The sequence below is a fragment of the Arachis stenosperma genome, chromosome 10 (assembly GCF_014773155.1).
Source record: "Arachis stenosperma cultivar V10309 chromosome 10, arast.V10309.gnm1.PFL2, whole genome shotgun sequence".
Taxonomy (NCBI): domain Eukaryota; kingdom Viridiplantae; phylum Streptophyta; class Magnoliopsida; order Fabales; family Fabaceae; genus Arachis; species Arachis stenosperma.
The window spans coordinates 129,369,041-129,383,412 of record NC_080386.1 but is presented as its reverse complement, the minus strand read 5'-3'; the positions used below and the strand labels follow the sequence as shown (position 1 = coordinate 129,383,412).

General features: G+C 29.9%; 1 protein-coding gene across 2 annotated transcripts; it reads left to right on the top strand.

Moving 5' to 3' along the window:
- Positions 1–1,887: 1,887 nt before the first annotated feature.
- Positions 1,888–13,969, top strand: LOC130958034 (uncharacterized). 2 transcript variants are annotated; one of them, XM_057884915.1, is made up of 8 exons: positions 1,888–2,021; positions 2,113–2,195; positions 5,276–8,004; positions 8,082–8,849; positions 9,289–9,909; positions 10,638–11,138; positions 11,825–12,574; positions 13,144–13,969. In XM_057884915.1, exons 3-8 carry the CDS (start codon positions 5,281–5,283, stop codon positions 13,846–13,848), a joined length of 6,069 nt encoding a protein of 2,022 aa, XP_057740898.1. In that variant the 5' UTR covers positions 1,888–2,021; positions 2,113–2,195; positions 5,276–5,280; the 3' UTR covers positions 13,849–13,969. The 2 variants fall into 2 exon arrangements, with proteins under 2 accessions (XP_057740898.1, XP_057740899.1); XM_057884916.1 differs by lacking the exon at positions 1,888–2,021 and having other exon boundaries at positions 2,033–2,195.
- Positions 13,970–14,372: the final 403 nt, after the last annotated feature.

Sequence of the window (14,372 nt, the reverse complement as noted above, 5' to 3'; positions counted from 1 at the left end):
ATATTAAATTAAATTTTTTAATTTATTATATAATAATAAAAAAATATTTTTATATAAAGACAATTATAAAATTTTTATGATAATATTTTTCGTACAAAAATATACGTTAAAATTCGAAATACACAATATATATGTGCAATACATGTAATATATTGGATGTTGAAAAAATATTAGAATAATATATGGTGTCCTCTTTCACACTAAAACGTGGCTTAAGATGTAAACCTTAAGAAGTGTGTATCTTAATTAAAAAAGGAAAAGTATGAGTAACCAATGCTCTTATTATACAATGCATACAATAGGGTTTAATTGAAATTAAAATTAGATTTTGGATATCGGGGGTTTAATTGAAATTAATACTGAATTATAATCATTAATTATAAAGATTTGTTAATTTGAATGGTTCAAAAAATTAGGATTCAGTAAAGCCAAAACACAAACCATGACCTATTCTCTATGAACGGCGTCGCCGACACAACCAACAACGCAACCCCTCTCACCGACGTTACTATCTCTTTTTCTCACTGGCTCGTGTTCACCGGAAGTCGCTCCCAGAGACGTCGAGGTCCTTATTGGTGAACGCCCTTCTCCCAGCGTGTGGCTCCTTCCAGCGGCACCGCATCATAAGGTGAGAATGGTTCCATTGAAACCACCGGAAGAAGTTCCCGAACATTTTGTTGCCGACGGTCAGCAGCCTAATAAGGTGAGAATAGTTCGATGAATTGTTCACCATGGATGCTTATTTATATAATAGTTAGATGTTTAAAGTGAACATCTAAAATACTATTAAAGTGACCATCCAAGACACTGTTAAAGTAACCATCCAAGGATTAACAAGACTTAGACGGCGCCGTTATTGATACAAATTGTGAGGGTTGATGGGTTGATGGGTGACCTTCCTTGGTTGCAACAGGAATTGTGTGTGAGCAAGGATTGAGAGGGTTTGGGTTTTGTCACGTTACTGCAATGTTCAGAAATAGCAAGGGTTTGGGTGGGGGGAGGAGGGAAAATGGCAAAACAAAGGGGTTGATTGATTTGGGGAAAAACTGTGAATATAAGAAATTAGGTGGTATGTTAAACTAAACAGCTAAAATAGGATTAGGGTTATTAATTGATTAATTCTTTCTATTAATATTAATTGGGCCTAATAAACAGCCCATTGTATACATTGTATACATATCTCATTGTCTCCCTAGCGGTGCTCAAAAACCCAACCAGCCCGAAAATTTAGGGTAGACTTGATTGCGTTGAATAATAAAGTACTAAAAAACACCCTCTTTAATTTGTATTTTAATTTTTAATATTTTCTGTGTTTTAAAACTTTGCTAATGAAAATAGTACAAGCTAAGTGAAAATTTTTAAAAAAATTATTAGTTTGGTTATTATTTTTTACTTTACAAAATAAAAATAAAAAATATATTTTAACAGTAATTGTATATCATATATGCTTAATCAGTAGATTTATTGCATTGGTTATTACATATTCACATCGATAACTAAACTTTATAATTTAGTTATTTAAAAATATTATTATACATTAAAATTAATATCTAAAATTAACCATTATATATTTGTGTATAAATATATGTATTATTTAATTTATTTTTAATATATATTTTAACATATATTTTATATTAATAATTGATTTTAATGTACACGTAATATAATCGATGTATAACTAACTGCCTTTCTTCTTCATTCCTAACGTCATTTTGTCGTTTTGGTCTTCTCTTTGGTTTCGTTATTCATTCCTGGATCTTGCTCAGTAATTTCCTTCCTATTTTGACTTCATTATTCTCGCCTCAGAAAATTAAAAGAAGATACATATAATAATTATTAGATACGATAAGTTGACAAAATACTCGCTTTGCTAACCGTACAAGAAATCCTGAATTATTTTATTATTATTATTATTATTATTGGCTCTTTCTACATAGAACACTCTTCTATATTCATTGATGGCTGCATTTCTCCATCTACACATAGTGCAAGCAATCGGCGTATAACTCTACTTGTCTTCGGTATGATCATAATTATTTTTATATCTATCACTAATTATTGTTCATATCTTATAATAATTGTGTATTATATTGTGTGATCTTTAATTTCCAGTTTATAGTCTTAAAGGCGTTGAGATTATTGAACATATCAGAGAAGCGTTTTGGTTGCGGGCTGCAGTTTCTTAATAACTATTGGTAAGAAACATTCATTTGATAATTCCATGTTTATCTTCTTTAATTTTATGTTACTTTATTATTGTAGAATATTAATATACCTACCCTACTCTGCCCTATAATATCTTCAAAAGTTTGGAGCATGCTATATACCTACCCTAAGCTACCCTACTATGATCTATGATGTAGCCGAACAATAATAGTATATAAATAATATTGCTTGAACAATTATACGAACTAGTTGCTCATGAAAATTACGACTATATCACAGTATGAGCTAGCATTAACCTTAAAATCATGATTGATTGTTACTATATTCATAAACTTTATTTTGCACTGAACTATCACAAATAAGGTGTTTAAATTCAAACCGTTTTAAATTAAATTGTTCATCCACTCTAATTTAAATCAAACATCTATTAAAATTACATTAATTTAGATTTGATTGGATTCTATTTTTATAAATTTTATGGTTTAAATTGGATTTTGAATATACTTCTCATAACCAATTCAATTCAATCCAAATTGCACCATGTGCTATATTATTATTATTTTATTATTATATTTATAATTTTATTTATAATATATTTAATTTGTTATAAATTTTTATATTATTTATATATTATTATTATTTAATAAATATTTTATATTTAAAATGAAATTTATTTATTTATTTTAATTAATTTATAATTTTATTTCTATTATTATACTATTATTAATTTTTAATATATTATTAATATTTGTTATGTTATTGTTAGTTATTTAAAATTTAATGTTAAAACTTATTAAATATATTTAATTTTTTTAATTTATAAAATCGTAAATTCAATTTAATCCAAATCATTTAAAATTAATTTAAATTAGATTTAATTAAAAAAAAAGTCTAATCCAAATCGTACTGGAAACACTTCTCACTCAAGCTAGTTAGCATATCTTTTTGGAACATATAACAATGTAACATTACTATATTATAGCGATAATGTTATCATTAAAAAATGAATAACAATTAAATAATAAAATCTTATTGAAGCCCCGGATAATATATACTATCTAGGCAATTGTGATGAGGTAGATATTATTACGAAAATTTTATAATTATTTTTATAAAGATATTTTTTTTAAAGTATGACTAAGCAAATAAAATATATTTTTAATACAAAAATTTTTATAAAAAAAATATTTTTTATTTAAATAGATGTCTTATGACAATACTTTTTGAGTTGGTATTTAATTACAGTATACTTATTATCAGATTAGTTTCCAAATTTTCAATAATAAACATGAAATTTATTTCACTTATTTAGCCATATTAGTTTGGTAAGAAATTATATGATGAGCATAAGACGCAAAAATTATATCCTCAGAACAAACTGATAAAAAAGTTTTAAAATAAATATTGGTCCACATAATTTTCTTAATTATTTTAGTTCAAACCTTGGGTTTGAAGAATTGAACTTTGAACAACCCTCCAACTTGTACCATAAATGAAATGAATAACTAAGCCTTCAACTAACAAACCGGAAAATGAATCATCTCCAGTTTTTTTAACAATTGATAAAATACAGTGTGATATCTCACTTTTAATTCTATAAGTAAGACTAAAAATAAATAAAAAAAATAATAATAAATAATTAGACCATCCAATTTTTTATTTATTGAAAAAGATCTACTCCCCAAATAAGGTCCAAACTCCAAAGCCTTCAACTTGTACCATAAAATAATTTGACTTGATTTCCATTCTTAACTAATATTATAATTATTGAAAATAATTTATTTAATTTATAAATTTAATTTTAAAAATGATTTTTTTGTATATACACTAATTAATTTATACCAATTGATTTCCATTCTCTTTACTTATAACTTTATACAACATTTCTTTTGGAGAATGATTAAAATATTTCACCTGGAAATTTAAGCAACATTTTTATTTTATATTTTATTATAGATATAAGGATTATTTTTTACTCAATACTTAAGGTTAATACTAAAATCTAAATACATAATCAAAATACTAAGGACAAATATTTTATTCTTAATTGACAAAAATATGTAAGAAGTAAAGAAAGGGTCCTATTAATCTTCAAGGCTGTTGGGTTGGGGTATTTTTATTTTCATTTTCAATAAAATGATATAAAAAACTCCAAAATTGTCTTTGGTGAAAATATTTCTAGCAAAAACTGCACGAAACTAGAATCATATTTTCTTGTTTCCAACCAATTGTTTTAAGTGTTGAAAATACCATCTAAAAAATCACTGCTTTTTGTTGTGGAAAAAATTGAATAGGAAAAGAATTAATCAAACAGGGGGAATTTAGAGAGAATTAAGAGAGAGATAATTCCATTGATGGAATTCCAGAAAAGAAAAAGATACAAATTACTTAATTCTTTTTCTCTATTATATTTTTACTATCTTTATTTATAATAGTAAATCAATTACTAATAAAACTATTCTAATTGGGCATTGGCCTATATTTTATTCGCAACACTTTTATTTTTCTTTCTTGTGATAATTTTAAAAATTGACCAACTAAACATATTTTCATTGTTTTTTTGTAATTGAAAACAAAATTTTCTTTGACAAACTTATCATGTTTTTAAAAATACAAAAATGTGAAAATGAAAATTATTTATATTTCCACAAAACAATCCACTCCTAAAGAGCTTAGGTGTGTGTTTAATTTTAGCCTAACAAAATTAATTAACCAAGTTAGGTAACCAACAAAAAAAAAATTAATTAACCAAGTTGAAATGATACATGATGAATTCCCCAACTAAGATAACTCATACAAATGGTATCATTTCATATATTTTTTTAACTTGATGATAATAATAAAAAAATTTAATTTTAATGCCCTGTTAATGTAAAGTAATTTTACATATGCATCTAATTACGTAATGCCACATCACTAAAAATAACTATTTTTTATCTGCGTAAATGGTTATCCAAAAGAACGAATGTGGATGTACGACTGTGTAAAATTAAACTCTACAATAACAATGGTATTCATAATTCATCATATCACATGCCATATATTTCTAGTTTTATTTTCAATCTAACACTAATATATTACTACCATTTTGGTTTTCTTCTGAAAAAAGAGACAATGGAATTTCTTGTGGCATTAGCAACTGGAGTTGTGACAAAACTTGGGGAGTCATTAGTAGCACCAATCACAAACCAATTTGCATACATAATCCGCTACAAAAGAAATGTGAAGAATTTGGAGAGCCAGAGGAAGGAATTGGAAGGCAAGAAACTTGGAGTGCAAGCAACTGTGGATGCAGATAAAAGGAATTCACATCAAATTGCATCTAATGTTGAAGATTGGCTTTGCAAGGTAGACACAATTGAGAATGAATTACAAGGATTCTATGAAGATGATGAACAAGTGAAAAACAAGTATCTGAATTTGGTGTCATGTTATTCATTGAGCAAGAGAGCCAAAAAATTATCCAATGATATTATAAGGCTCAAGGAAGAGAAATTTGAAATCATATCTTACCCTAAACCCCCACCAAGACTTGGATCAAGATTCTTGAATGGTACTACTATTAAGAGCTTCCAAACAAGAGAATCAATCATGTGTGATGTCATAGATAAATTGAAAGATGAAGATGTGAATAGAATTAGCATATGTGGAATGGGGGGTGTTGGAAAAACAACTTTTGTGAAAGAAGTGATCAAGATTTTAGAGGCAGATAAGTCTTTTGATGAGGTTGTCATGGCAGTGGTGTCTCAAACTCCAGATTGCAGGAAGATCCAAGGTCAGATTGCTGATGCCATTGGATTGAAGCTTGACAAGGAAACTGATCAAGGAAGAGCACTTCAACTGCATGATCGATTGAAGAATATTGATAGTGTTCTGATAGTGCTAGATGATGTTTGGACAGACCTTGATTTTGAATCCATTGGCATTCCTTCCACAAGTTGCAAGATCTTATTCACTTCAAGAATCCAAGATGTGTGCATCAAGATGAAGAGTCAAAGGAATTTCACAATTTCTGTCTTGTCCCGAGACGAAAGCTGGGATCTTTTCAATGAGACTATTGGAGTTAATCTTGCAGAGAAACCTGACATCCATGACATAGCAAAAGAAATTGCAAACCAATGCAGGGGATTGCCTATTGCGATTGTAACAATAGCGAAAGCATTGGCGAATAAAGAGAAGCATGCTTGGGAGGATGCATTGGAGCAACTGAGGAATTCATCAGTAGAATCTTTTCCTGAAATGCAGACTAGTGTCTTTTCTTGCATTGAGCTAAGTTACAACTTTCTTGGTGGTGAAGAAAAGTTCTTCCTTTTCCTCTGTTCCTTATTACCAGAAGACTTTGACATTCCCATTGAAGTCCTATTCAGACATGGTGTGGGATTAGGAATGTTCAAAGGCATTGATGCTTTGTGGAAAGTTAGAAACCGGGTGCATACAATCGTCGATAGACTGAAAGAATGCTTCATGCTGTTGGATAGCAATGTGGAAGAGTGTGTTAAAATGCATGATGTTGTTCGCGATACTATCGCCTCTATAGCAGCAAAATATCATCATCATTTGGAGTGTTATAGCAGTGCAATCTCACTAATCTTTGAGAAGAAAACAGAACTTCCTCATGTTTCAAATTGTCAAAAGCTGAAGCTTTTACAAGTATCATCAAAGGGAAAGGAATCTGTTCCAGAGAATTTCTTCCAAGGCATGAACAAACTCATGGTACTAAGTCTGCAAAATGTGTTGATTCAATCTATGCCTTCTACACTTTCAGCTTTGGACAACATCCACACTCTAAGATTAGAAGCTTGCAATGTTGGAGACATATCCATAATTGGCCAGAAACTCATGAAATTGGAGATTCTAAGCTTTGCTAAATCAAGTATCAAGGTATTGCCATTAGAAATTGGGCAACTAACTTTGCTAAGATTGTTGGATTTAACTGAATGCAATCATCTTATTCAAATTTCTGCTACTGTTTTGGCAAGCTTATCTAGGCTAGAGGAACTCTATCTTAGAGTAAGAAATTTTCCTTCAAAGGAATCTAATCATATCCTCTTTGAGTTGCAATGCTTATCTCATCAGCTAAAAGTTCTTGAGTTTGCATTTATTATGGTAGATGAATTTCTTCCCAAAGACTTAATCTTCAAAAGCATTGTAAGATTTTGGGTCTATGTGGGAGATTCATCTACCATTTCCCATGGTCTTGTTCCTAGGGGATACCTACACCCAAATGTGCTGACATTAAATAACACATATTACAGTTACATCAAGAAGAGTGTGACCATTCAACATTTTCTTCAAAGAGTTGAAATTCTCAGCTTAGATGATATCAAGAACTTAAAATGTGTCATATCAGATTTAGATGAAGAGGGATTTCCACTTCTGAAAAATCTGATCATTGAGTCCTGCAACAATTTAGAGTATGCTGCAGATTCATGTGATGATCATTGTGTTTTTCCACAAGTTCAATCAATTTCTTTGAGGAATTTGGAGAATTTAAAAGCAATAATATGTCATGTGGCCCATCATTTGAGTCAAAAGGTTGACTTTAGTGCATGCCAATGCTTTGGAAGCCTACAAGTTCTTAAAATAGAATATTGTAAAAGTTTGAAGACCATCTTCACATTATTGTCTCCAAGGAGAACTACTAGTTTGGCCAAACTTCAATGCTTGCATGTGGTTGAAAGCCATGGAATAGAATGCATTGTTTCAATCAATACAACCAAAGTTGATGACTCAATTATTGTGTTTTCTAATTTGGTGGAATTGAAGCTGCAAGAACTTCCAAATTTGACTGCATTCATCAAAACTAGTATTATGCATCAGCACCATTCACCTTATAAGGTTAGTGTATGTTTTATTTTTGTCCTTTTTAATTAACATATTTCATGCACCTTCTAATCCAAATAATATTTTAGCAGGTTCAAGAATCCAATACATTACTTGAAAACTTTATTGAACATGATCAAGAGTTTTTGGGTGAAGATATGTTCATTGGTTCTGCACTTTTTGAATCTAATTCATTGCAATTGTTTCCAAAGTTAGAGAAAATTTTGCTACGGGCATGTTCATCATTAAACATAGTTTTTGATATGAAACCATCACAATCAGAAGATCAACATGTGGATAATGCTGCATTTTTTGCTCAACTAAAAGAGCTAGAGTTATCATGGCTTAATAATCTAAACCACATTTGGGGTTCTGTTCCAAGCAACATTCAAGGCTTTCATAAACTGAAATCAATCAAAGTTGCAAACTGTGATTCTTTGGAATATATATTTACTCCCAGCATTGTAAGAGCTCTTACTCAACTTGAGAAATTGGTGATACAAAGTTGCATGTCCCTAGAGAAATTTGTTGGGAATGAACAAGGCCAACATGTGGAAACCCTTGTGTTTGTTCAATTGGAATCTTTAACACTTAAGGATCTTCCACAGCTTGTGAATTTTGGTCCAAATTCTTACATGATATTGTGGCCAGCTATGAAGTCTTTATGCATTGATGGTTGCCCCTTGCTCAAGGCATCTAATGTATGTGTACAAGAAGAGAATTTCAATGTCATATCCAATTCAATAACATCCCATGATGTTGGAACTACTACTTCTATGGAAGATTCTCCTAGTCTGAGGTTTCTTCAATGTTGTTTTGGAGGCACAAAGGAATTGTTAGTTTCCAATTCAAAGGCAAAGGTACTATAAGTAATTTTCTTTTATGCTCACTGTAATCATCATCAATTCCTTACTTTAGTTATATATTGCCAATATTTTTTCTGACTTGAAAAATAAAATAGTAGAAAAATTAGTGATGACAACTTATATTATTAAAACTCAATATTATTTATCCATCCTGATAATTTTGTCCACCTATTCTCCCATTATCCTTTGTTTTATATATTCTAACCTCCTAACCGATTTGAGTTGGTCTAGTAGTCAGTACACTCGTCTGCTTAAGCAAATGTTAGGGGGTTCAAATCGGGTCTTCAATATGCAGTATAGACCTTTAGATGGAGTTCTGATTCAAGATGGATTAGTCTTTATCCCGTCGGTCTGAAAAATACCATTCTAGGCTCCTAATAAGATGTATTATTAGTTACATAATAATATCCCTAATTCACAGCTTTGTTTGCAGGACTTGAAAATGGAGGAAGGTGTTGTTGATGCTAAGGAAATCAATTTCTTCAATGAAATGGGAGGATCTCCAATGCCAATTTTGGAACATGTTATAATAAAAGGATGGGATTCCCTAGATGTCTTATTTCACCTTAAACAAAGTGAAGATTCTAATAATACCATTGTTGTCAATTGTTTGGTGAAACTTATGACAATGCAATTACCATCAAGCCCTTTAGGTGTCATTGCATTCAATAACATCACTCTCTTAAGTTTAGAAGGTTGTCATAGATTGAGATATATATGCTCATATTCCATAGCAAAGTTTCTTGTCAAGTTACAAGAAATAAAAGTATCAAACTGTAAGGTGGTTGAGCAATTATTCCAAAGTGAAGAGCATGAGATTTGTGTTGATTATTTAGAATGGCCATCATTGAAGAGAATTAGCGTCATCAATTGTAGCATGCTTGAAGTTGTGATTAGTAAAGTGGAAGAAGGGAAGATAAATAGTTTCATCATCACCTCATTTGCTCAATTACAGTCTCTTACACTGACCCATTTACCAAATGTTATAAGCTTTTGCAATAATACCTTTTTGGAGAATGGCCATGGGAATGAGTATTTCAAACAAGATCATGAGGTAACTATTTACCAACTTTATGTAACAAGTAATTAATTAATCCACTTAATTAAATTATTTTATATGCTTTCTTTGTAAAACTCAATTATTTATTTAATTATTAAAAAATTGAGTCCATTGTATATAGCCTTTTTTTTTGTCTTGTTTTGATAAAATCATTACTCATATTTGTGTGGTTAATAGCTTCAAACTAATTTTTTTAATTTAATTTTTTATCATAAAAAATAACTTTGAGATGATGCATGTAGTTGATTATCTTACTCTACTACTTAAGTGAAAAGCCAACAAACTCTTAGTAATATAATAAGAGTAATGTTATATGATTAATAAAATTTATTATGACTACAAATATTATTAGGAAAAGTATAGATAAACAATGAAAATATTAAACAATGTGAATAATAGATATATCGGATGTTTATTTCACTAGGTGTATGAATGGTTATTTTGATATTAAAATTTAGATAGTTAATTTAGAGGTGTAGTGTGTTTTTATTTGATTGGTGGTTATTAATATTATTCAGGATGATCATTATTTACCTAGCACTCCCCATATTATTAATATTGATAAAAATATTGGCTTTTTAGTATTTTTCATATAATAATAACAAAAAATAACTAATTGAAAATAATATATTTTTTACATTCAATTATTTTAAAATACTTGAATTATATTACCATTTATTTGCTTGATTTTAAAAAGATAAAATATATAATTTGTTTTGTAGAGAGCAAGTAGTAGTGAGGAAGAAAGAAACACAAGGCTTGATGCTCCACTCATAAATGGGTTCCAATTTCCAAACCTAAGACACATAGCAATAATGGGATGCAACAAAATGAGTTGCTTATTCTCTCCTTCAACTTCAAAAAGCCTTGTTCATTTGCAAGTTCTAGAGATATGTGGCTGTGGAGACATAGAAGAAATAGTATCTTTTGAAGACACTAATAAAGTGATGAGTGTAATAAGTAGTAAGATTGTGTTTCACAACTTGCAGCATCTAAAACTTGAAAATCTACCAAAGCTCAAGGCCTTTTGCAAGGGTTCATATGACTTTGATTTTCCATTATTACATGAAGTATTCTTAAAAAATTGCCACATGATGGAGATATTTTCATTTGGGTCTTCATACACTCCAAAGTTGGATAAAGTAACCATGGAAATTGGAAATGTTGCCAAGAACATATGGATGGGAGATCTAAATGCTACTATGCCACTATGTAAAGAAATGGTAAGTATAATTGTTCTTATAATTCACATATGATCTTGTGTGCAACATAAATTCTTTTTAAAATTTAAAACACTAAAGCTATATATTCTAAGAGTCCATTGGATTTCTATTTTTATTTTTATTTTTAATGTTTTCTATTTTCACAGTTTTAGAAATGAAAAAAATAAAGCAGGACAGTAAAAGATAAAAATATAGTTTTTTAATTTTTACTTTGATTTTCACAAAATTTAAAAAATAAAAAATAATAATAAAATGAAAAGCTTTTTCCAAATGAATTTATTCAAATAATATGAGAAGTATTCCAACAAAAAAAAGGAGGAGAAATTCTTGTTTAAATATATCATTTGCATGCATATAGAATCTAGATCAATTTAATTTTCTTTTTATGTACATATAACAAATGTACATGATTATTCACATAATAATCTCTTGGTTAGAATAAACATTCAAGTTATGTTTATTAATTGGTTATATGATGATATATTCTAATTTTTTTTAGGTGAAAACTCAAGGGAAGTCGACTTCACGTGAAGTTGATACCTGAGAGTTGTTGGATGAAAATTTAGTTAAATCAGTCAAATCATCTAACGGCTCTCAAGAAGTCGACTTCACCTGAGTTTTCACATTTTTTTTTTATCATGATATATATAGTTTAATTTACTCAAGTGTATTATTTATGGTTTCAGTTGACATTTCAAACTTCAGAAACACTTAGATGGATCAAGCAACATTCATGGGCACTAAGATACTTGACCAAAGAAAAGGAGTTAACTATTGAAGGTTTTCAAAGGCTTCTAAATCTTGTTCCCTCCAATGTGATGCACCTATTTCAAAACCTAAATCAACTCACAATTAAAGATTGTGATTCACTAGTAGAGGTGTTTGAATCACAAGGAATAATAATGATGAACAAAAAAGAAGTCACAAACTATGAGTTACAATCAATGAGCTTGCAACATCTTCCAAAGTTGACCCACATATGGAAAATTCATGGTGGTGTTTTGGGATTCAAAAAGCTAAGAGTACTCAAAGTTGAACATTGTGGCAGTTTGTGTAGCTTGTTTTCTCCATCCATGGCCAAAAGCCTAGTGCAACTTTGGCACCTAAGAGTACATAATTGCCACATGATGGAGGAGATAATTGAAGAATCATCATCATCATCAAATGAGGACAAGATTATTGTATTTCCATTGTTGAATAAGTTGGAGCTTCGTCATCTTACCAACTTCAAGTGTTTTTCCTCCCAAAGAACCTTAGATATTGAGCTTCCTTCTTGTGAAGAAATGGTGATTGAAAAATGTCCAAATATGACAAGCTTTTGCTATGGAGATGTTAAAACACCAAAGCTTCTTCAGATATATAAAGGTTCATATGAGTATGTTGACTTGATGGTTGACCTTAATGTCACCATCCATTATGCTAATAACAACTCCAAGGTAGGTACTTGCATTTTCATTGTGGAAGTTTATTTAGGTAAAATGGTATTTCTTTATTAAGACAAAGCAAAGAATTATTTTTTTTTTTTTAAGCTAGCAGCATGTTTTCTATACTAAAAAGTAAAAACATAGTTTTTTTATTTATTTTCTATTTGAATCAAAAAATGCATATGTTAGGATATTTTTATTTTAAAAAATTATGAAAATTAACTTTTAATTAGTCAACTTTAGTGTTTAAGTTGATAATTTAGGTTTAGAATTAAAATTTCATGATTTAGAGTTTAAAATTTAAGATAAATAAAATAATTTTTAAAAAAATAACTGATAAAAATAGTTATTTAGTATTTTTGAACTTTTTTAATCATAACTGAAAATAAGAAGTAATGTTATAATTAAAAATAGGTGAAAATTTAGGCGCAGTGAACTTCACATGAAGTTGATAAATTAAATTATTTAATAATTCTCACCTATCAACTTCACATGAAACTGACTGTATCTAAATTTTCACCTTAAAATAATACTAATAATATTGATTGAGCTTATACTAATAAGAAGCATATATTTGATAGGTTCCACAACAAACCTTAGAGAGAAGCAGATTCATAGAGCAAGATCATCATCTCCTTGATTACTTAAGAAGTCAAACAGAGCTGTTTGTGGAAGATAGTGAAACACTGTTGCATTGTGTTCCATTCAACATGTTTCATAGGTTCCAACACATAAAACAACTAAAGGTACGAGAATGTGGTTCAATTGTTGAGATCTTTGAATCAAAATCAAATGGTGATGATGATGATGAAGGTTATTGTTACCCCAAAACATTTTACAATTACAACATGCAAGAGCTACATCTTTATGCTCTTCCCAAGTTGATGCACATATGGAGAGAAAACCATGGAAGAATCTTAACCTTTGGAAATCTTAGAAAGCTAAAGATTGGATTTTGTGGCGGTTTGAAAAGCCTGCTTTCTCCTTCCATAGCTAGAGGCCTTTCTCAACTCCAAGAGTTTTCAGTACATGAATGTGAGGAGTTGGAGAAAATAATCAGCGATGAAGAATCAATCCACAATGTGAAGATTATTGAATTCCCATCATTGCAATGGTTAACTCTTTATCAACTTCCAAGCCTTGGGTGTTTTTGTTCAAGTTCTTATCATTTTGAGTTGCCATCCTGCCATGACATAATTATCAAAGAATGCCCCAAAATTGAAGCTTGTTGCAAAGGAATAACTAGTGTTGTCAGAACCGGATCGAACCGTCCAGTTGGATTGTAAAACTGGTGAACCAGTGATAGAATCGATCCGGGCGAGCTTTTTGATCGGACAAAAAAGCGAACCGAAATGACCCAGTTTGAACCAAATAACCAAAATTTTCCAAAATTGAAGCTTTTGTAAGTGCTAGTATTATTAATCTTTAAATGTTATAAATTAATTTCTTTTTTAATTTATGTGTTTATCTGTAAGTTTTTCAAGCAGATTCAAATGAAACAGGGCAGAGCTAGATTAACTCTTATGGAGAGACAAAAAAATTTACAATTAACAAAGACTAAAATGCATAAGCTCGGTGTCTTTCTCAGTACTTATTAATGGCTGTCCCTCCAAGGGTTTCAAACCCACTAGAGGCATAAGGCAAGGGGATCCCCTTTCTCCATACCTATTTATATTATGCGCGGAAGTTTTCTCAGGTCTCCTTATCAAGGCTCAGGAAAGGAAAGCGATTCAAGGAATAAAGATAGCTAGGAATGCACCCGAAATATCACACCTTTTTTTTGCGGATGACAGCATTCTCTTCATAAGAG